Source organism: Centropristis striata, chromosome 16 (assembly GCF_030273125.1).
Source record: "Centropristis striata isolate RG_2023a ecotype Rhode Island chromosome 16, C.striata_1.0, whole genome shotgun sequence".
NCBI lineage: Eukaryota > Metazoa > Chordata > Actinopteri > Perciformes > Serranidae > Centropristis > Centropristis striata.
In genome coordinates, this window is record NC_081532.1 from 26,129,495 (window position 1) to 26,152,075 (window position 22,581).

The 22,581-nt window shown below is 41.2% G+C and overlaps 1 protein-coding gene and 1 long non-coding RNA gene across 2 annotated transcripts; both read left to right on the plus strand.

Moving 5' to 3' along the window:
• Positions 1 to 1,661: 1,661 nt before the first annotated feature.
• Positions 1,662 to 2,423, plus strand: LOC131987759 (CGG triplet repeat-binding protein 1-like). Its single transcript, XM_059352621.1, has 3 exons — positions 1,662 to 1,943; positions 2,186 to 2,335; positions 2,418 to 2,423. Exons 1-3 carry the CDS (start codon positions 1,662 to 1,664, stop codon positions 2,421 to 2,423), a joined length of 438 nt encoding a protein of 145 aa, XP_059208604.1.
• On the plus strand, positions 2,421 to 4,385 carry LOC131988742 (uncharacterized). The gene is made up of 3 exons (XR_009395890.1): positions 2,421 to 2,505; positions 3,987 to 4,143; positions 4,249 to 4,385. It is a non-coding gene; the product is annotated as an uncharacterized LOC131988742 (long non-coding RNA).
• Positions 4,386 to 22,581: the final 18,196 nt, after the last annotated feature.

Below are 22,581 nucleotides of genomic sequence, written 5' to 3' on the forward strand. Positions count from 1 at the left end.
GTGTGATCGAAGTGAGATCCATGGCTGAATTGATTGTTTAATTTTAATTAATTGTAACTGTTCTTACTCAGACTGGACATGACCATCAGAAGAGAATGCATCCTCAAATCTCTGATGATCTACCTGGGCGAACCTGTTGAGTACCTTATCAAAGAACACCAGGTAAGGGCTCTCACTCGCTCAGTCACAGTTAACACCCACAGATTAACAGCCATATGTAATAAATAGGGGTGTGACGAGAAACTCAGCTCACAAGATTAGATATTAACACTATAATAAATTTTGATACTGAATTATGTGACTGAATTTGAGCATTAAACACTTAATCTCCTGTATTCTGGTGAATGTTTCTGCACCAATGTATGGTGGAAATGTCTTTATTTATGTAACGGTGCGTTCAGACCGGACGCGTAGCGAATATTTTGCGCGACAAGATTACATACAAAGTCAATGCAAACACGCGAATAGACGCGAATTTTTGCCGGCGGCGCGAATCGCAGGTTTCGCGCGACACGAATGCCGCGATTGGCGCGAATGAAACAACGCGAATTCGCGTGAGTTCAATAAATTCAACTTTGGCGAAATATTCGCGTGATGCTGTGTCGGGACAGCCTACCAGCGTTGAGATTCTTGACGACAGTGTCCGAGATACATACATGAGAGAGAGGAGAAAAGAGGCAGGAAGGAGGAGTGGGTCGGCAGGAGGGACAGGAAAAAGGTGGAAGTACTCTGCGGTCCTCTCTCCGTGCTGAGTGCGCCTCCGGATGATGTCACTCACCCAGACACGACGGCAGAGCAGGTACAGGGACGCTATGCTTGTAATGTCAGCCATGGTTGATGACAGAATGAAATGGAGGCAATTATTTGGCGCTAAATAGTCTCTTGGGCGAAAATTCGCGTCGAGTTACTTGCGAATTAAATTCAATTCTCGCGCGTATCAATTCGCGCGAGTAACGCGACGCGAATATTCGCTACGCGTCCGGTCTGAACGCACTGTAAGGGGGAACACACAATTCAGGTGGCAGGAGACAATTCAAAACCTCACACTAACAGAATATAATGCAGTAAGGCTCTCTCTATGTGGCAGAATAGAAAAACCAGGCGGCAACCTCGGTGTCTGAGCATGGAGGCCAACCAGGAAGTGCATTAAGTATGCAATTCAGCGAAAATTCCAGTAGGGGGTGCTAAGTTTGGCTGCAAAAAAAATCTGCCCATTCATTTCAGTGCAAAATTTGAAAACTTCTCACATTATGGTCTCAATCGCTAGCAAAAAATCTTCTTCAAGACAATTTGATGTCAATAGTTCTAATAATTAGGCCCTCCAGAAAAACGTGATTTTGCGATCGCTGATTTTATTGCAAAATCAGCCAAATACCGCTGATTATGCGGGGGTCAATATTTTTCAAAAAGGCTGCATATTCACCGCAATAATCACATTTTTCATGCGAAATATGTGGGACTCACTTGATTTCACAATCTCCGCACTTTTCTGCATAAAGTTGGGAAGAGAAAAAAAAAGTCTAAATGAACTGGTGATGTAATTCATATGCGACTCGCGGCTTGCGACGTCATTGCCGCCGACACGCACAAGGAAAACAACACCGTAGCGTGAACATGTGGATTGGAAACATACAGTCTATGGAACATGCACGAGAGACAAAATGAAGAAAGCTAATCCATCTCACCTACCGACGCACATTACTGACAAAGACCGGGCAAACCAGTACCCAGATGTCTTGCACGAAAGCGGGGGGAAACTATTCTGCACCCCGTGCAACTGTGTGTTGGAGCATAAAAGAAAATCGTCGGTGACGTGCCACTTTGCCAGTGCGAAACATTTGAAAATGCTTTCTGCAGCTACGGAAAGGAAAGCCAAAGCCAGACAGCTGACGTTCACAGAGGCATCAACCTCTAAAACCCTTGCAAGGGCTACCAGAAACAAGGTGAGTAGCGTACAAGCTTGAAATTGGCCAAATAAAGAATAAATGAAACAGAATGAGACCGAGAAGTGTGTGTGCGCGCGCGTGTGTGAAATAGCCTAATGATACAAATAAATGCTTTTAGAATACATGTCATAAATACATACTTAATTATGTTTAACTGAATGGGACAGAGTGATTTAATATTTAGGGGGGGAGTAAATAAGACAGCCCAAATTAATGGTAAAACACTTTTTTTTTTGTAGATTTGTGAGACGTGGGTCTCTACTTGCACTGCTGTCAACATTCCACTCTCAAAGAGCGACCATCCTGCAATGAGGAAATTCCTGAGTGAAAGAGTAATCAATGGCGGAGCCATTCCAGGATTTCACCAGCTTCAAGAGAAATACTTGGGAGCCATATATGAGAAGGAAAAAGAAGAGTTGAAGACATTTCTTGCTGGAAAACCCGTTGCTGGGATATCTGATGACACTCCAGATGTAGAGGGGAGATGCGTGTTAAATATCCTGCTTGCACCACTTTTTTTTACGACTGATTGTGAAACTGCTCAAGTTGCTAAAATAAAGTAGTAGTACTTCTGTGAAGTAACTTGGTTCTAGTATGCTTGTTTATCATTGGAAGTCTTTAAAATGGCTCTTTTTCATTCAGTAGCAGCATATTTTGCAACTTTGCATAATTCACAACTTTTCGCATAATTCGCAAGTTTCCACAACTTCTCGCAATTTCACTGCATAAAATAATTTAAAAACCCAGCATATTCAATCGCAAAATCCAGGATTTTAGCCCGCAAGATCAGGGATTTTAGCCCGCGTAATCAAGGATTTATGCCCGCGTTTTTCTGGAGGGTATAAATAATGACCCCATTTAGAAGAAAATAGAATATAAAGAATCATATTATTTGGGGCGTGGCTACCTTTGATTGACAGGTCACTAACAAGGCGAGCCGTCATCAGGAGAGAAGAAATGCAAAGCACATCCCGCCGTGTACCTGTTTGTAATACGAAACCGGACGGAAACACGGACAAGGACAGAGCTGCCAAGTGTCACGCTTTGAGTGTGACAGTCACGCAATTTGACCCATTCTCACACCACACACGACATTTCTCACGCTTATATGATATTTCCCCTTTCAATACTCTGTATTTATTTTTTTCATGATAATAAACCTTCGTCCTCGCGGCTTGCCGTAGTTCGAGTAACTCTGATTGACTTACCGAGATAACCAATCCCAGACCAATCCATCAGTCCTTTGTGCCTAAATCTAACCAACCGCGGAAGGCACCACGCAATATAAACCAATCAGAAGCAACGTAAGGCGGGTCTTGGCGTCTCTAACTTTCTTTCACACACAACAGCGCCGACATTTAAACCCACTCGACGTTGCTAGAAGACGCATGGTAAGTAAGCCTAACTACTCAATTTTGTTGATAGTTGATTCACTGTTTCTCCTCGAGTTTCCTAGTTAATATGTACTGTTAAGGCTGCTATAAGTCTATCACTGTCCTGTATTTGTTGCAGAGCTGTGTAACATTTATTTGCCTCTTCTCTTGACCAGTTCACACTTGAAAAAGAGACTCTAACGTTAGTCTCAATGTGTGTGTGTGTGTGTGTGTGTGTGTGTGTGTATGTCAGAGTTACAGACTTGTAAATATCAATTTTGACCCCCCTAAAGCAGTGTTTATTAAAATTCTAAATTTCAAGGTCTATCCTTAACTCTGACAGTGTACAAATGGAACCAAATTAGCTTTATTGGCATGAATGGTATCAACCTTTGTTGCCAAAAGCAGAACATACATACAGACATGCAATTCAATTCCAATACAATTAATACAGTACATTAAATATTAATACAAATATATTAAATATTTTACATTAAATATATTTCATATTAAATCTCTCTCTTTCGCGGGTTCTCTCTTTCGCGCAATTAGAGCAGGCTTAAGACCAGGCTGTTGTCTTATTTTCTTGTCTGATGACCACATCTGAAAAACAACCCGTTTCAGTTACACTACTTTACCAGATCAGTGCACATTGTGTTATTTTTAGGTTTCCTGAACTTCTCCCATACAATGGCCCTGAGGAGCGTGACAAACTGACTGAGGAGTTTCTGGACTACCAGTCCATGGACATTGCCATGCCCGAAGACCCAGCAATGTTTGACTGTTAGAGCTTTTGGGGGAACATGGCATCAATGAAGAATAAGGTAAGAATTATTCTGTACTCATGGGAATACGCATTGACATAATCAACTTAATACTACACAAAAATACTTGAGAGTAATTGGGCTTCCTATGTACATTTTTCAAAGGTGACCGGTATGAGCAGATTTGGCAGGCTGTCTCGTATTGCCATGTTGGTCTTGGTATTTCCTCATTCAAATGCTGATGCAGAACGAGTTTTCTCTGTGGTTGGCCTGAACAAAACCAAAACCCGAAACAGTTTGGCTCTTGAGGGAACTCTATCATCCATCATGACGGTGAAGATGGCGAGCCTTGAGCCACAGTGTTTTAAGTGGGAGTCCCCTGCCTCTGTCATGAAGGCATCAAAATCTGCAAATAACGCATACAACATGAGACATGTCCCCAGCTAAATGGAGAGTTGTTTGACATTAAATTGACAAATAAATATATTTTTATCAAAATCTGTTACAATTTTCATTTCTAATTTCTGGTTAACTAAGACTAGCATTAGGAGGCCACAGTACAGGGAGAGCTGCTGGCATGTAGGTGAGGATATCAGTCTTAAGGAATAAATCGACGTTAAAAGGCCAAAGGCATCATGGTGCTAGAGTCTCACTCTTGTCATTTTCTGAAACTTGGCAGCCCTGGTATTATAACTTTGACCCTTTCGCACTGTATTGTCCCCTAATGACAGTTTATTGGAACATTTTGTTAATTTAAAATGTCTTGTTCAGCGTTTGGTTGTACTTATAGACCCTCCAAGGAGTCTGCTCTTCAATTTTTCAGGTAAGGTTGTTTTTTGCTAGCCAAAATTAACATCTCAGTTGATGCTACAGTTAATGTTAACATGAATTACTAATGCACCTTACTAACCAAGCCAGCTAGCAAGCGCTAGCATTAGCGGATAGCTAACGTTAGCGAATAGTACGTTTTTGCTACTTCAACAAATGTACCATGTGTTTGAAATGCTGTCAATGTCATTAAAACGTATGTGTACATAATACATTTATTTGGCAATCACAATATCTACCTTTGGATCCGCCATTGTCTATATTCAGGGAAAAATTTAAAAACATTTCTATTATTTATGCTGTTGATTAAAACACAAATTGCCTTTTTAGCTATTAATATAGAAATATATATATAGAAATAGCCGTTTCATTTTGTGGCAAAACCTGAAATGTGCTGTTACCGTACTGAATGTGTTGTTTTTGTCAAAATTTATACCAGATATACACAGAGACATAATTTGTTGTTTCACAGACAAATTTATTTTACATTTCAGCAAACCAACATAAAAACACTATAAAAACAACTGTAACCACATTGAACGAATTAAAAACTATTTACAATTTGTTGAAGCTACGTCCAACATGAGGGCAGAGAGGGTCAAAGACCATGGGGTTATCAGGCTGGGGTGGTAAGAGAGGAAGACTGGGAATAAGGATGTAGGGAATAAGGATGTAGGGAACAAGGAAGAGCAGAGCAAAGACAGAACAGTGTTATGGCCACAAGTGTTAATAATACAAAAAATAGATTATTTACAAAAATAACACTCATCACATAAGGCCTGCCACAGTAGGCTATGTTTGGGCCTAAAAAAGTAATCAATTATGACTCAACTTCAACAGCAAACAAACTCTCACCGGTACTTCACTGTTGCTGAAGTTGGGCCTTAATGGACTCAGCCAAACTGTTTAAAAAACAATCATTTCCCATAGTGGTGAAATGAACTCCATCTCGCAGAAACAGCCCAGGAGTGTCAAACTTTATATGAAGGTGATGAACAAAGCTACCACTTAAACAATGAACATATGTAGCCATAACACTGTTTACAAATTTGCGAGCCTTGTCGATCTTGACAGGATCTGCACCAGCCTTCCACCTACATCTCTGGGTGATGCCAGAGATGATGATCCTCATCCCTGGATGCTGCAGGTGGAGGTGGTGCAGATCCTCCTTCATGGCAGCAACAAGGTCGACACTGGAGACCGCTCCAAGGTCATTCCCTCCGCAATGGATGATGAGGACATCCGGCACTGCTCTTCCTTGTAGGGACTGGGAAAAGAAGGGGAGAAGGCTCTTCCACTTCAGACCACCCCAGCTGAACCAATGGATGTAGACACCCTCCACTCCAAGTTTGTTCCCCATGGTCTCTGCAGCTCTCTCTGCCCCACGCTGGACGTAGCTGTCCCCAATGATCCATACTCTGGATGGGAAACATTGCTTTAGTGAGAAATGGAGCATAATTAATAAGCTCAACAGAATAATATAAAAAACATATTCCCTGGGCTTGGTTGAACACCCCCCTGCTGTACTGTTTGAAATTTTGCAACAGAAAAATAAATACTCACTTCAGTGGTGATGTGTGGGTGCACATGCCATTACGCTGGTGTATGGACTCCGTGAGTCACTTTTCTGAAAAAGAGGATAAGAGTAATTCTGTCACGGTTTTGGTGCAAGGCATCAACAATAAATGAGCAGGACCTGCTAAAAATAATCATGAAAACCAACATACACTCCCATAACGCTGAACTATAATTAACGTGCTCCGTGGTACAACGTTAATTTAGTGTAATTAACGTTAGTTATTATCAATTTGCTAACAAACTGGCTCTTGAAGAAACATGTTGAGGCCCTAACAATTAGCAAGACTTTAATAATGTCCTTGTTCCATTATAGTGGATGAATTGTAAGCTATGATTGTTAGCTAACCAAAAGAAAGCACATGTTAAATAGCTAATAAAATTGCTAATAGGTTGGTTTAATAGCTAATTGGCTAGTTAAGGACATTGACAAAACCCATTTACTATTTCGCTGTCACTGCCCTCTTATATTAATATTTGCCAAATGCAATTTATTTCAAAAAGGGGTTTACTTAAACACTTTGAAAAGTATACCTGGTATTGAAGATGTTTCTGGAAGCGGCTTCGCATACGTAGCTATTAGCCATTAGAGGGGCGTGTAGTGCCGTGTCCTCGGCCGTAAGCCGGATCCACCCATAGATCCACCCCTCGCTCCTCCCTACTCCAAATATGGTCTGTAACCCATTTCCGAAACAAGATGGCGATGCAAGATGGCGTCGAGTGTAAAGCTGTACTCGAAGCTTCATACGGGCAGTCCACAAACCAATGGGTGACGTCACGGTGACTACGTCCATTATTTATATTCAGTCTATGAGAAAAACAGAAAAATATTGCAAGGTCAGTTTTTTCCAATATCGTGCAGCCCTAGAGAAAACACCACACACGTTAACTCCAGCGCATAACTCACCATGGAGATGTGTTCTGTGATTTTTTATTTTTATTTTAATGTACAGTAGAATAACAGTTATTTATAAAAAACAATAACGGATAAAACTGTTAATACAATAAACAAATGTATAATTTTCTGAATGGCATAGATACTTTGCACATAGTACGTCATCATCTGACACATATCATTTAACACTTCATAACTTTTGTGCCTGAGACAGCATTAATTAACTTTACTGGCAATGTATCAAGATGATGTTTATTATCTTTGAGCTAAATATTCTGGCATTTGCAATGTATATGTTTTTGCTTTGACTTTGAACACTTTTTTTTGTAAGTTATGTGATAACATTCAGTGTAAACAGAAAATACTTTTTTAAAATCTCCTTGTGTGTGTGCAAGGCTTTATGGGTACGTGGGGCACACGGAGGATACACACATTCATCCTTGGAATTTGGTCGAAAGAAGGACTCTGTCCTCTCGAGGATCTTGGACATTGGGACAGTCCTTCAATGGATGTCGATGACGTAGCATCCTCCAAATTCAGCTGTTTGAGGACCCTTCCTTGATTTTGGGATACAGCCTTACTGGGGATGTCCACTGGGCGCGGAACGGCTCCACCGCGGTTTTGCCCCGTCTTCTGGCTGGCGTCAATTCACACCGGGCACGTTACGGCCGCTGAACATATGGGAGACCGCGAGATCCCATGATAAACTGTGTGTATAAACTAAACAACAACAACCAACAGCTTAGCAGTGGCAATGGTTAAAGATTTACTGAGTTGAGAAATATATCTCTACTTGAAATATATGTAATTTTTGATTTATTTTTATGCACTTATTTTGGCCCATAGAACATTGATTTGACTTATGTACTATGTGATGCGTGCTGTATGTAATGTAGAAGATATTTTTGGGTTATCAATGTCTCTATCTTGGGAGGGTATTTCGGGAGGGGTGGGTAAAGGGAAGTGAATGCTACTTGTTGTATTACTGTCTTTGACTTGTTTCATGCCCTTCTCTTTTGAAAATAAAAATAATTGATCACAAACAAACAACCAACAGCTTACTTTGCTTCTCTGACATGGAAGATCTATTGATCTGACCATCTATCCTTATAAAAACAATGTGTTATGTCATAAATGATTGTATGCTATTCCACTTCAACAACCAGTCTCTCATCGTCCGTGTCTCCGACCCTCTGAGACCCTTTGATTGATTGATTGCTGATCTGGTGCCTCAGTCATAGCATAATGTTGATGTGAAGTAGCTTTAGGCTGCATGAACTGCGTATTGTGTTTTATTTTTGAAAGGGGGCGGAAGTGTATTACGTTGATTGCCTCTACACCCACGACTGCAGACCGGCCCACAACAACAACCTCATCGTCAAATTTGCCGATGACACTACAGTGGTCGGACTCATCTCCAGGTGTGATGAGGCCGCCTACAGAGAGGAGGTCCTGAAGCTGGCAGCCTGGTGTTCAGAGAACAACCTCGCTCTGAACACCAAGAAGACCAGAGAGATCATCATCGACTTCAGGAAGCACAGCACCGACCCAGCCCCCCTTCACATCAACGGCGAGTGCGTGGAAAGGGTCCACACCATCAGGTTTCTCTGCGTCCTCATCTCCGCTGATATCTCCTGGTCAGTAAACACCACCACCATCATCAAGAAGGCTCAGCAGCGGCTACACCCCCTGAGAGTCCTCAGGAAGCACAAACTCAACCTGCTGCTGACCTTCTACCACTCATCCATCGAGAGCCTGCTGACATACTGCATTACAATCTGGTATGGCAGCTGCACGGCTGCAGACAGGGAGAGGCTGCACAGAGTCATAAAGGCAGCACAAAAGATCATCGGCTGCCCTCTCCCCCCCCTGATGGAAATCTACACCTCCTGCTGCCTCAACAGAGCCAGAGCAATCACCAAGGACAGCTCCCACCCTGGCTCCGCCCTGTTCGACCTGCTGCCCTCAGGGAGGCGCTACAGGTGTATTAAAGCCAGAACAAACAGACTCAAGAACAGCTTCTTTCCCAAGGCCATAATCACCCTAAACTGCAGTATGAACTGATCTTCCCTCTTGTGCAATACCTCCAAACAAGTGCAATATCTCACATGTATATGGACCATATTTATTCTTTTTTTCACTACTGCAATTCAAAGTGTGCACCTTATGTCTGTGTATGTCTATGTATGTCTATTTGTATATTATTATTATTATTTCTGAGACATTGTCTCTCGCACTGACTTGATGGTGTTTATTAATCTCATTGTACCCAGGTACAGTGACAATAAAAGTGATTCTGATTCTGATTCTGAGTCGGACTTCCTGTCTGGTGCGATCTGCTTTGTTGAGATTTACGAGGTTTAGCAGCGGCTCGCTGAGAAAATAGAAATGCTACGGAATGCTTGCGCTGCGGAGAGCCGCGGCTGAGACGTTGCTGAAACGTTCCGCAGCACGCCCGGTGGAAATGCTCTCACTGATTAGAGTGGCAGCGATCAGCAATGGCGACCGCGGCGCAGCAGTTCCGCGGCCGTAACGCGCCTGGTGGCAATCAGTCTTGTGTTCAGCTGAAGCAGACTGTTTATTTTCATGCATTTGAAACAGATGTTCAGTGTTTTCAATTTATGGAACAATAAATATGAATGTGTTCCAAAGGAAATTGTTCTGAGTAGTCATACTCGATTTACTATACATTTCAAATAATGACAACTGTTACTTTTTATTTGAGACGAACTAAAATAATGAGTTTGCTCCAACTTAAAATAAATAGATTGCTCCAACCTTTAAAAAGTGGTTGCATGGAGTTAAACTTTTCAGGTAAAACTAAATTCAATTATTTGCTCTGAGTCAATGTCAAGTATTTCGTGTAATTGATTACCTCAATTTTCTTTTTTATACGTTGATCCAAGGTTTTTATTTTTTCAGTGTAGGTCCCACTTATGGATGCATTAGTATAGTGTAAACAATAGAAATGACAAAAGTAAATAAATAATAATATGTGTAATGCATATAGAGTATACCATAAGGACTGAGGAAAAGAGCATAGGGAGGGTTGAGAAGGTTAAATGAGACCATGTCCGCCTGAGGATAAAGAGGAAGCTGAGGAAGATCTGCAGAGCTCAGTGGCATTCTAGGAGGAAATCTATTATCTCAGACTTGTCCAGGTCTTATGGGACTAATTAATTAGAGTTCTGCATGTTTTGCTACTGACAAAGACAGAAGAGATTGAGGGTAAGACGGAGGGAGAAAAACAGAAGGAAAGCAGAGGAAGTGAACGTCTCAGGAGAATCCTGCCTGCATAATGACATGCATTCCTCACCAGCATCCCCCGTTGTTTGCCTCAAAGTTGTACGGCACAAGGAAAAGGGAATTATTGATAAAGACGGGGCCTGTATTGACTTGTTGTGTTGCCAGAACATGAATATAGCTCATAGCCAGACCTCCTGTTGCCTTCCTCACTGCCACCATGAACACCATCATTAGCACAACACCGTAACAAATGAGTGGGCACCAGAATCACAGGGGGAAAGGGATTTCAAGAAACATTACTTACCCAGGGATCAATTTTGTGTGTGATTAAACACAGTTAACTAATTACGGTGACAGCATGAGTTACGATTATGGCAAAATTATATGAATTACATTATGGCAGTGTAAAAATCCTGTCTGTAATTTATCTGGAGCGAAATCATTTGGGGGGCCAGAAGAGAAAAATGGTATCAGCAGATGCAAATGTGTGATGAAGCTCCTCATCAGTCATCATCATGTTATTGTTACATGACGCTGAGTGGAAAAGAGAAAACCAGAATGGCTATTGGTCACTTCTGGGGGGGAAAATTTGCTTTTTGACTTTTTTTATTGATTCATTTTTGGTAAAGTGTTCTTTTATAAAAAATGAACACCATTAACTGTGGCATGACAGTAAATTCAGAGTGAATGATTCCTACTTAAAAGCCTGGCTTTGTCTTTAGCAGCCCTCTGTAAAAATAGATACAGAATGAGAGTCATGCTCAGGAGCAGAGAGGGCTTCACAGTTATGACAAAAAATAGTATGAAGTTAATAGATTTTGACAATTTGTGATAATTATTCTTACTATTTCTTACTATATTTTTAATCATTTTAATTACTTTACTCAATTGTTTTTATTATCTTCTGAATACACTTTTACTGTCTTAATATTGTATTTTAACTCAAATGCTTTTGATGTCTATTGTATTTTGTCCTATATTTTTATGCCTCTGTTAAGCACTTTAAATTACCTTGTATATGAATGGATTGCCTTCCATTTCCTTGCCTTACTTTGGAGATAGAAATATGTACTGCAGTGGCCAGAGTGAAATGTATGTTAGCCACCTAAGGACAACCTATCTATCAGTTTAAGTTATGTTATACTTATATACCAAATAAGTATACAAAAATATTTTTACAGTCGCAGTAGTAGTCGTTTTTGAGGGGAAACCAATCTCCAAGACAAAAATCAGCTCTTTAAATTCCAAACTACCACTCACAGGCAGACAACTAGATTCTTTCCTGGAGAAGAGGGGCCCATTTCTGAAAGCAGGTTTAGTGAAAACCCTTAAGTTTGTTAAGCCTGAAATTTGGGAAACTCTGGGTTTCCCGTTTTAGGAAAGGGAGGTAACTTTAGCTCTAAGTCGGTTATTATGGCAATTGACTCTGTGAACCTAACCGGGTCAGAAGTAGCCTGGCTAACGCCAGACTATATCACAAATGAGATATAGTCTGGAGACCACCTATTCATTTTTCTGTTGAGGAGATGTGGTTTACGATGATTGATATGATACCAAACGCATCAATTATACCAGATGAAGTATGTAGAGCGACAGAAATTCGAGACAACCACAAAGACCAGGGTCTCGCTAAACCCCATTAGCTTAGCCACTAACGGGGCAAGTTGCTAGTTTAGGCTTTTGCCAAATCCTGTTGGAAGCAAGGCTAAAACATCCTTTTTGGTGGTGATAAAGGAGTGTAAAGCCAAACGTTGTTCTTTCAAAATAAACTTTGGCTCTAAACTATCTAGAACACTGTCTACAGCTAGATCCAAAGAGAGCTTTGCGTCTGCTGAAGCCATGTTGGATCCATAAGCAAACTACAAGCTTCCGTCTGTCCAATAGTACGCGTCATCGTCATGCCGTCCCTCCCTGTTCTGTGATTGGATACCAAAAGCAGGGCTAAGAATCGGCCATGGACACCATGCTGCCTTGCAGTTGGAAACGAAATCGAGTGCAGCATGAGCATACCCAGGCTACTAGGTCAGAAGCAGGTTTTCTTTAAGAAACCTCAAGCTTCTTTCAGACTTCTTCCTCTTCCACAGCATTGTTTCATTTCCTCAATAAGTCTATTAGCCAGTCTATTTTCTTCACAGTCCATCCATGTACATAACCACATGCTCTTACATCCAAGCAGATCCTTTGTGTTGCCTTGTGTGTTTTGGTTTTTTTTGCAAATGAGAGTTTCTTTTCCAACATGTGCGCTGCGGAGCATATTAGTAAGGCCACTATATGCAGAGCCATCAGGAAAGTGTGCCTCACTCAAAAACCTTTTTTAAATGTTTTTGTTGTGTTCCCTGGACACAAATTCGGCTCGTCTGGTCTTCAACCAACCCAGGAGAGCTCATGTCACTCCACTGCTCATCTCTCTGCACTGGCTCCTGGTCTCAGCCCGCATCAAATTCAAAGCCTTGTCTCTTGCTTACAAGACAGCAACAGGCACAGCTCCTGCAAATCTGAACTCCTTTATTCAGGTCCACAAATGCTCCAGTTCACTTAACTCTTCCAGTGAAAGCGGCCTGGCTCCTCTGTCGCTGCAGGGCCCATTGTCTCAAACTAGACTAAAGGCCTAGTTCTTTACTGAACACCTTCACACATAACCTGACTGTAAACCAGTGAGAGTCATCAGAGTTCCACAGGATTGCAGGTGAATGATGTTAAACCTGTTAAAATTATGGTATATACATTCTGCTAATGACATGGTGCTGTGACTCTAGACTTGGATTAGTCATTTTAATTTCTTTTAGGATTTCCCAGTGTGATTGGCTGCACTGATGGCATACCGATCATTGCTCCTTCAGAAAATGAAGCTGACTATGTGAATAGGGAGTCCATTCACAGCATAACTGTGCACGTAGATTTTCTGTTGTCTCAAAATGCCAAAGACTGCATTACAATACAGCAACTAACATCCATTAGTCTCTGCAGTGATCATATGTGATGCTGCATACCTCATCACTAATGTGGGGGTCAAGTGGCCTGGGTCTGTGCATGACTCACGGATATATTTTGAGTCTGCCCTGAGCAACAGACTGCAACGTGGTAAGCAGGCTGCGCCGTGGTCACCGTTGCTGATCGCTGTCACTTTAACGCCGCGTAATGTCTCAGCAGCGCGATCAGTCCGTAGCATTTCTATTTCTTGACACGAGCCGTTGCTAAACCTCGTAAAACTGAACAGAGCAGATCGCACCAGACAGGAAGTCCAACTCAGAATCAACGTAATACACTTCCACCCCCTTTCAAAATAAAACACAATACGCAGTTCATGCAGCTTAAAACTACTTCACATCAACATTATGTTATGACCGAGGCACCAGATCAGCAATCAATCAATTAAAGGGTCTCAAAGGGTCGGAGACATGGACGACAAGAGACTGATTGTTGAAGTGGAACAGCATACAATCAGTTATGACATAACACATTCTTTTTATAGGGATAGATGGTCAGATCAACAGATCTTCCATGTCAGAGAAGCAAAGTAAGCTGTTTGTTGTTGTTGTTTACTTTATACACACAGTTGTTGGGAATACGGGGCGTCCAATATGTTGGGGTATCTGGTTACAGATACCAACCACCTCCATCACGGATCACCAAAAATGTTGGGAATTAAGGATGGCTCTTTTATGAATAAATGATGACCTTGCACAGGGCGTCAAATATTTTAATAAAAGGGCGTTATCATAAATGCTATCCCTCCATTTAGGATACCATATATGTACGGATGAACCTGAGCAACACTTGTGTGGATCTCACGGTTCAAAATTGTGGTTAGATGGCTATAAGAATTATTAATAATTATCATAAATAAAACCAGTGTCAATTTATCAAATAAATATTAAAAATAACTTTATTTTACAATCCGAACCCTCCTTTGTTGGAAAAGAAAGTGTATGCATAAAAGGGTAAAAATAAAGTTTACACTTTTCACAGAATTAACATCTAGCCTTTAACTACGCATCTAAATGTGTTTTTCTGTGCTGTGGAAACTGATGGACCCAAATGGTAGCAAACAATGTCTCCTCTTCATCATCTGCATCATCCTGTGAAAATGAACATGTTTCAGTACATTAAACTACTATTTGGCATAATATCTGGAGTATTGAGTAGTCTGTTTACAGCTGCAAGGACTTCTGTTGTAAGGGTCCACAAGGCAGAGTCTGTAGGGACAAATGACAAACCAATAAATGGGAAATAAATATATCTATAAAGTAGTTAGGCCTAAAGAAAATATATAACCCTAGGCCTTTACATCTTATGAAGGCACTTCTATCTTGAGGGGTGATTGGCTCTGAAGATGAGCTTCCTCCAGGGATTCTCCTCTGAGTTGATTGAACTAACTCAAATTAGCTGGTCTGGAACCGCAAACTCTGAGTTTCCCATGTTTCGACTCAGGCTACGTTTACATGATGACGGTCTGAAAAGAAGACGCAAAAATGGTGTTGTGTCTTCACTTTTCATTGCGCGTTTAGACAAGCGTTTTCGGGAGGAAATCTGCGAGCAAAAGTGTGTGGAATTGGATTGGGTATGCATGCCAGGCGGCATCACTTAAAGCAATAAGAGCATCTTTGGGCATGTGGAAGTTTTCACGCCACGCATTTTCATCAGCTACTCCTTCCACAAAGTTATCCACCATCCACTAGATCTCCCAGGTCTCGTCCAAAGCCGTCTGGCTCGCCTCATAAATGTGTCCTGTACATTAAGTGGAAAGACTCCTGTAAGTTTATTAGAGCTGCCAAAGCAGCTTGAAGGTCCGACGCATGGAAATAATCCCACATGTTTGTTTATTTCCCTGTACTGGCACATGTATGTGACGTAAACACGTACGTGACGTGAGCAGATCTGTGCAGTGTAGACGGACACGCTACAGCGGAGCGGATTACAGTTTTACACTCTGGAGGCTAGTTTCAGATTTGTGCGTATTTTTAGCCCAAAAACACCGCCACCGTCGGTTTTAGCTGCAATCGTCCTCGTGTAAGGATGTGGGCCTCAGTGTTTGCTAGGTGTTGGGTACACAAATTTGATGTGTGTCAGCAATGTAGATCAGAAAGTGTGGTCATTAATGAATACTTTCTCAACACTTTGTGCCTGGTCTTTGTGTTTTAAATATAGGGAGACTACCAGCTCAGCTCCAGATGTAAGTAAGTAAACATCACAGTAAAAAGTAATGATATGTTGAGTACAACACACAAATGTCTGCAAAGTTAGAGGTCTGCAGACTATTGGCCCCTCAGCCTGTGTCTAGGATTGCCCTCTCTGTCATCAGGATGGACAAATCTGCTTTTAATTACCCAGTAATCCTCTAGCATGTTCCCAGTCTTTCCAGACATGTCAACCAAGCGATCAAGTGGTTTTAAATATCACTTATGGCATAAATAGAGGTTTTTCACTGATATCTTCCTTTGAGGTAATTTAAACTCTAACCATTGATGATCCTACATAGTATCTTCACTATAATGAATACATTAAAACAATTAGTTCTGCTAATATGAGCAGTGGTGCTTTGCCTTTTTAGCATTTCACTAAAATATTTCAAATTAAGGAAGTAATTAACATTTCATCAAGAGTAGAAAACTCCAGATTCATACATCATTTTCACAAACTTTCAAAAAACAAGTTGAGTAAGTTAACGGATGTCACCTGTAAAAAAAATTAAAAAAAAGAGGGCTGTTGCTGATTTTACTTTAAATTCAGCCCATAAATGCAAACATAAAAGATGTGCTGACACAAGGGGGACTGGGGAATGTTTCCTCTCTCTCAGCATGCTCCATAGAGGAAAACAGTCATGTCCCCTGTCACATTTTCTTAATGAGTTCCCTCTCCTGCCCACTTATCCTCAATGGGGTCCAGAGTTTTAATGATCTTGTATTCGAACATCAGGTGAATAAATTTAAAAAAAATCACCCGTTTGACAAGCTTAAGTTAGGGACTGTCTCAAAACTGCATACAAGATACTATCTGGTGTCAACCTGTGCATAGTACCAGGCTTCAGCATCTGATCATGAGATAACAAGGATCTAAAGCCATGCTAACAACACCAATGATAACATGCTCACAAGAACAATGCTATCAGCAGATATCTCTGCAAATATTGAAAACAGACTGAGACAGGGAAACCTAATTTATATGAGAGATGGCAGGCGCATGTCAGTTTCGCGAGACATGAAGCATGACATCCTGCAGACACTGGCGGAGGAGATGTACAAGTTCTCGGCTTACCCTCAAGATGAACACTTCACCACTGTTGCTGCAGCACTGATTGCGTAAGCATCCGTGCCTTGCTGAGCCAGGGTCAACCACAGGTTGCAATGGTTGGAAGAATAGTTTAAAATTCAAATTTGTAATCTCCGTTCCAAACTTTGCAGATGTGGAATTGCAGATTTGTCAGTCAACAGCAATAAGAGAACACAGCAGAATCCAGAGGGGGAGCCACCTGGAAAAAGCCTGAAGAGACCCAGAAGAAGTGAGACAAACTTCCTGCCAGATTTTCCACAGGGTCAAGATGCATCAACACTTGAATGCTCTAGACTGCTGCTTGAAAATGAAATGAAGAAAAGGTTCCCAAATGCAGTTCATGTGAATCAGCTGATGAACCAGACCTTCTCATTAAGATGCAAGGAAATCGTGGAAGAGCAGCCCTCTGTGAAACGGATGTTGGAACAATGGCCAGCTCTTTTCAGAAAACAACAGGTAAGCAAGCAAGTACGCTAAATAAAAACAGGATGTTGCATACTAGGGAGAATAAGAAAAAAAATAAAATAATTTTAACTATACACATTGCCTAAACATTAAAACACAGAGATTCTACATGATGCGAAACTGTCTGTCCCATTCATGGTTTGTATACGATAATATTTTAGTCAACTCTTAACTTGGTACAAATGTTTTGTTTGTGTTCTGTTTTGTCCTTGAAGGTCTTTGCAGAATTCACAAGAGTGGCAAGTAAAGATCTTGCGCGGGACTTCTTTGAGTCGTTGAAGCGCCAAACTCCACATTTCCTTGAGATCTTCAAATCTTAAACCGGAATAATTGGAAGGACACTTGGGGAGATTCTTTCCCAGGTTGAAACAAAGGTAAGCAGCTGATGGACAGCGGGGGGGAAAACAGGGAGAACAGAAAGCTTCTGGGGGCACACAATCACGTGATCAATTTTTCACATCTTATGGCCTTGGTCAGGAGCTTCTTAAAAAGAAGCTGACCATGGTAGGAACAGTAAGGAGGAACAAGCCAGAGATACCTCCTGCGCTGCTGGGTTGGGTTGCCAACCGTCTCTTGAAAAACAGAATCGTCCCGTATTCAGAAACAAAAGTGTGCGTCCCGTATTGAGCTGAAAAGGGACGCACTTTGTCCTGTATTTCCTTCAGAATCAAAAAGAGTGTGTAAAATGTCAATGGAATGAATGAATACATGGCGCTTTATAAGAAAATTCAAGGTAAACTTATTCTCAGCCTCTGACCAATGATGCTCATCTCATTGACCGAGGTACTGTCGCTTTGCGAAGAAGATACCGAAAGACAACAAAGCAGCATGGATGACAGTGACGCAGACAGTGATATACAGGTTTCGGGCGGTAAACCTTCTAGCAGCAGCAATGCAACTATTCCTCCGAGAAAAAAGCAAAAACCATTACAAAAATACAGAGAGGAATGGGAAGAAGATAATACATGGGTGGAAAAAGTGTGCGATAACTTATACAAAGAGCACTGCACTGTGTGCCAGCATACTTTTTCCATAGCCCATGGTGGACTATCCGACCTGAAGCAGCATACTTCCAGTGGTGGGCACACCAGAAACACAAGGGACACCGAAACGAGGGGAACCCTTGACCAATTAATTGCCCAAGGGGCAACGCTGGAGGCAGATTATGGTATGTAAAGAATGATTTTTAACCCTCTAGTTAAGGTTAATGTGGGCAAGTACAATGCATGTCTGAATTGTATGGAGAAATATATTTTCTTCTAATAAACAAGTTCTATTGCTAGCCGAGTACATTAAATAGATAAATAATACATAAAACTAATACACAGATGAATAATAAAGAGTACACAGTATACTGTAAAACCTTACACATTTCTTACAAGTTCAGATAGAGAGATAGTTAGATATAACATGCATCATCTGTACACTATACAGTAAAAAAAAAAATTCTTAATTTACAGGTAACTGCTGCAGAGGTTGTCCATATCTAGCACACTGTAAAACATGGCTTAAGCTACAACTCAGCTGATTGTGCTCTGAAGCTGACTCTCAGAACACTGAATGACTCCAGCATTGGCAGGAAGATGTCCTATTGGAGGACGGAAGCTGAGGCAGTTGTCACAGATGTCCTGTCTCATTCAGATTCACTACACCAAGAAGGGTGAAGGCAATTGGGCGGCCAGCCCTGCCAATGAGGTGTCCCTTATTTATTTTTCAGGGAGTTGGCAACCCTACACGTCACAGAGCTAAGCACTCCTCCAAGTTTGCCTTTACGGAGACACAGGCGCTCGTGTCCCACATCCCCAAAAAAAGCAGAAATGTGCTTCTCCAGAGGACTGCACATTGGGACACAGCTGTAAGCCAGACCGAGAACGTGAAGACCCAAATGATCATAGATTACAACAAGAACAAAGGTGGAGTTGACAACCTTGACAAGGTATTGCATTTTTTTTTTTTTATTAAATTCTTTGCCATTCATAATCTTTTCTTATTGTGTATGGCACTTGTGAATGAATCATACATTATTTCATTTGTTGCAGGTCACCAGTGTCTACAGTTGTAAAAGGATGACACCTTGTTGGCCAATGATTGTATTGCCGGGACTTTAATGCATTTATTAAGATTAATTAATTACACAAAAATTAATGCGTTAAAAAAATTGACGCATTTTAATCTTATTTTTGCACCGCGGAACTTTTCTCACTGGGTGAGTTTAAGGCGGACCGATTATACCGGAGCACCAACTAGCGTTCATGAGTTCAGACAACAACAAACCACAGTGAACATGAAGGAAGAAGCTGATGAGGCGCTTTGGTTGGCCCCGTGGATGATGGGACATTTAGTTACTAAAAACCAACGGATGGAAGCGTTGATAAGAGCATGGTTGTGTGCAAGCTATGCAACAAGGAATTTGTATATCACCGCAGCACATCGAGCCTCAAGTATCACCTCAATGCAAAAATCCATGTGAAAAAAATTACTTCTCACTGTTCTCAGGTCAAATATTTATATGCGATTAAAATGCAATTAATTTCGATTAATTAATTACAAAGCCTCTAATTAATTAGATTTTTTTTTTTAATCAAGTCCCGGCCCTAATTTTACAACATTGTTGAAGTGTCTGCTTACAACGCCTTTGTCCTATGGATGAAGATCGACCCGACTTGGAATCAGGGGAAGCTCCAAAAGAGAAGGCTTTTCCTGGAAGAGGTTGGTAAAGAACTTGTAATGCCTCTCATGCAACAACGCGAGACTCTACACCAGCCTCTGCCAGCTTGGTACTTGATGTCCAGCAGCATGCAGGGACTTCCTCAGTCTCTCACCCACACCGACCTGCACCTCCATATATATTTGCATATAAAGGCACATGCACACACATTATTATATGCACAGGCACATACCATCATTGACACACACACACACACACACACACACACACACACACACACACACCACAAGGGTGCACACACAGAATCACAAGCACACATGCATGCACACATAGTCACACATACAGATACACACAATATTTGATATACAAGACCTTGTGATTAAAAGACTGAATTAATGTGTAGTTGTTCAACATGTTGTCAATTGACTGAGAAGATGAAAAAATGTTAAATTTTGTTTATATTGGGGCTTTAAATGGTTCATTTGTACCGGGTCATTTTTGACCTAGGAGGACCACAGGTTTGAATTTTTTCATTATTTTTTGCTGTGGTCCAAATATTTACAATGTTTTCAAAACAAAAGTTTCACAAAAAATTGACATAACCTACTCTGTGCATTCCCATCAAGAAATAATTATTTCACTATAACTATTGAAAAAAATATTCAGGTTTTATTACTTTTTTTTCCACTTGAAACGAAGCCTAATTTATAATAAAAATATACATATTTTGTGATACATATAAAGTGAAAAAGAAAAGTTAATAATTTTTTTCTACATGTCCTAAAACAGTCTAATGTCATGGGGTCCTTTTTTGGATGGGTGTGATTCTTTTTTTTTTTTTTTTGCTGACATCCAAAAATGTACAATGCTTAAAAAGAATAAGTTCAACCAAAACTTGACATAACCTACTTTGTGCATTCCCATCAAGAAATTATTATTTCACTATAACTATTACAAATATATTCAGGTTTTATTACTTTTTTTCACTTGAAATGAGGCCTAAACTGAGTTTTGACACTTTGGGGGCGGGCATTGAATAGACGTCCGCAATCCCCCCTCCTTTCTGATTGGTCACTTTAAATGCCTACTGTCTCCAGGTCACAACCAATCCAAGGTAGAGTAGGGCGGGTCATCATTGCAGTTGGCGGCAGAATATGATTGTGGTTGGATGGAGATGTCAGAGAAAAAAAGATGTAAGTTGATGAACAGATATTTAAAGTTCAACTGTGGCTCAGTTGATAGAGCGGTCGTTCGATCCCCGACCATGGCAGCTACATGTCGAAGTATTCTTGAGCAAGATACTGAACCCCAAATTGCTCCCGATGCTGCGTTCATCGGTGTGTGAATGCATTCACAATGGTGGCAGGTGGCACCAGTGTGCCCTGGTAGCCTTGGCCAACAGCATGAATGTGTGTGTGAATGGGAGTGTAGTGTTGTGTAAAGCGCTTTGGACAAAAGTGCAATATAAGTGCACTCCATTTACCATTTAAATGGATTGAACAGCTTGGGAGTAATTGGGAGGACGCTCAAACAAGGTTAAAGGAAGATATTTATTAGAATAAACGGTAAATAACAAATTAAGTACTGAATGAGGTGTTTTGAGTCAGTAGTATCAGTAGTGTGTGCATGTGGATGTGTGATAGTGTGCTGTGGAAGTGTTGTGTGAGAAAATATCCAAAATGAATACACCCAAAACATAGTTGTAGCATCACTAGCCTTATTCTTGATATTGGATTTATGATCACTCATTATACCACCTGACTGGCTCTACCACCTGAATAAGACAAGTTTGAAATTACCAGAAGTCACACACCTTCTCTTTTGCTGCCAGCTGAATGCCCTTGTTGGGGTTCACACAAGACATACATGGAAGATTTCAACCTAACTTTGGACCTACATGCCAACAACAAAGCCTGACCCCTGCCCCTTTGTAACAAAGGAAGACCATGAGGGCCGGAACCCCCGTGATGAAATCATGCGGGCCCTTGATGATATCAGGCAGTCACCTGAGCACACGGGAGCTCCAGCTCAGGCCCCATTGGTTGAGACCAGGGAGACCCGGTGATGGCACTGGCTTTAAAAGCAACAGCGGCACAGAATTCGGCCTCTTCAATACGACCCCGGTTGTGTACAGAAGATCCACGGCCGCCGACTTTTTTTTTCTTTTTCTTTTCTTTAATAGATAACAGTTTCTTGACTCGCAGGACGAGCCAAGTCTGTTACTATAACCTCCATAGCTGTTACTGCGTTATTAAACACAGTTGGATCCAAGTAACTTGTGGGAACAAGTTACTGCTACCTGCAGAAGGAAGACAACAATCGCCGTTGCTTCACGAAGGAAGTGTTTTGATTTACTTTCCCTTCTCCCGACGTCTCCAGCTGTTTTTCTCAGTTTCCATAACTGAAACAGCGCCGTTATCCCCGCGGACGCGCGCATAACGGATCTGCCGACAATCTCCACTTCAAATCGCTACAAGCGCGATTCAAGTAAGAGGCTCTCTTTGTCTGGGCAGAGTATAGGTTTATTTTAATTAATAGACCATTTGTGCTG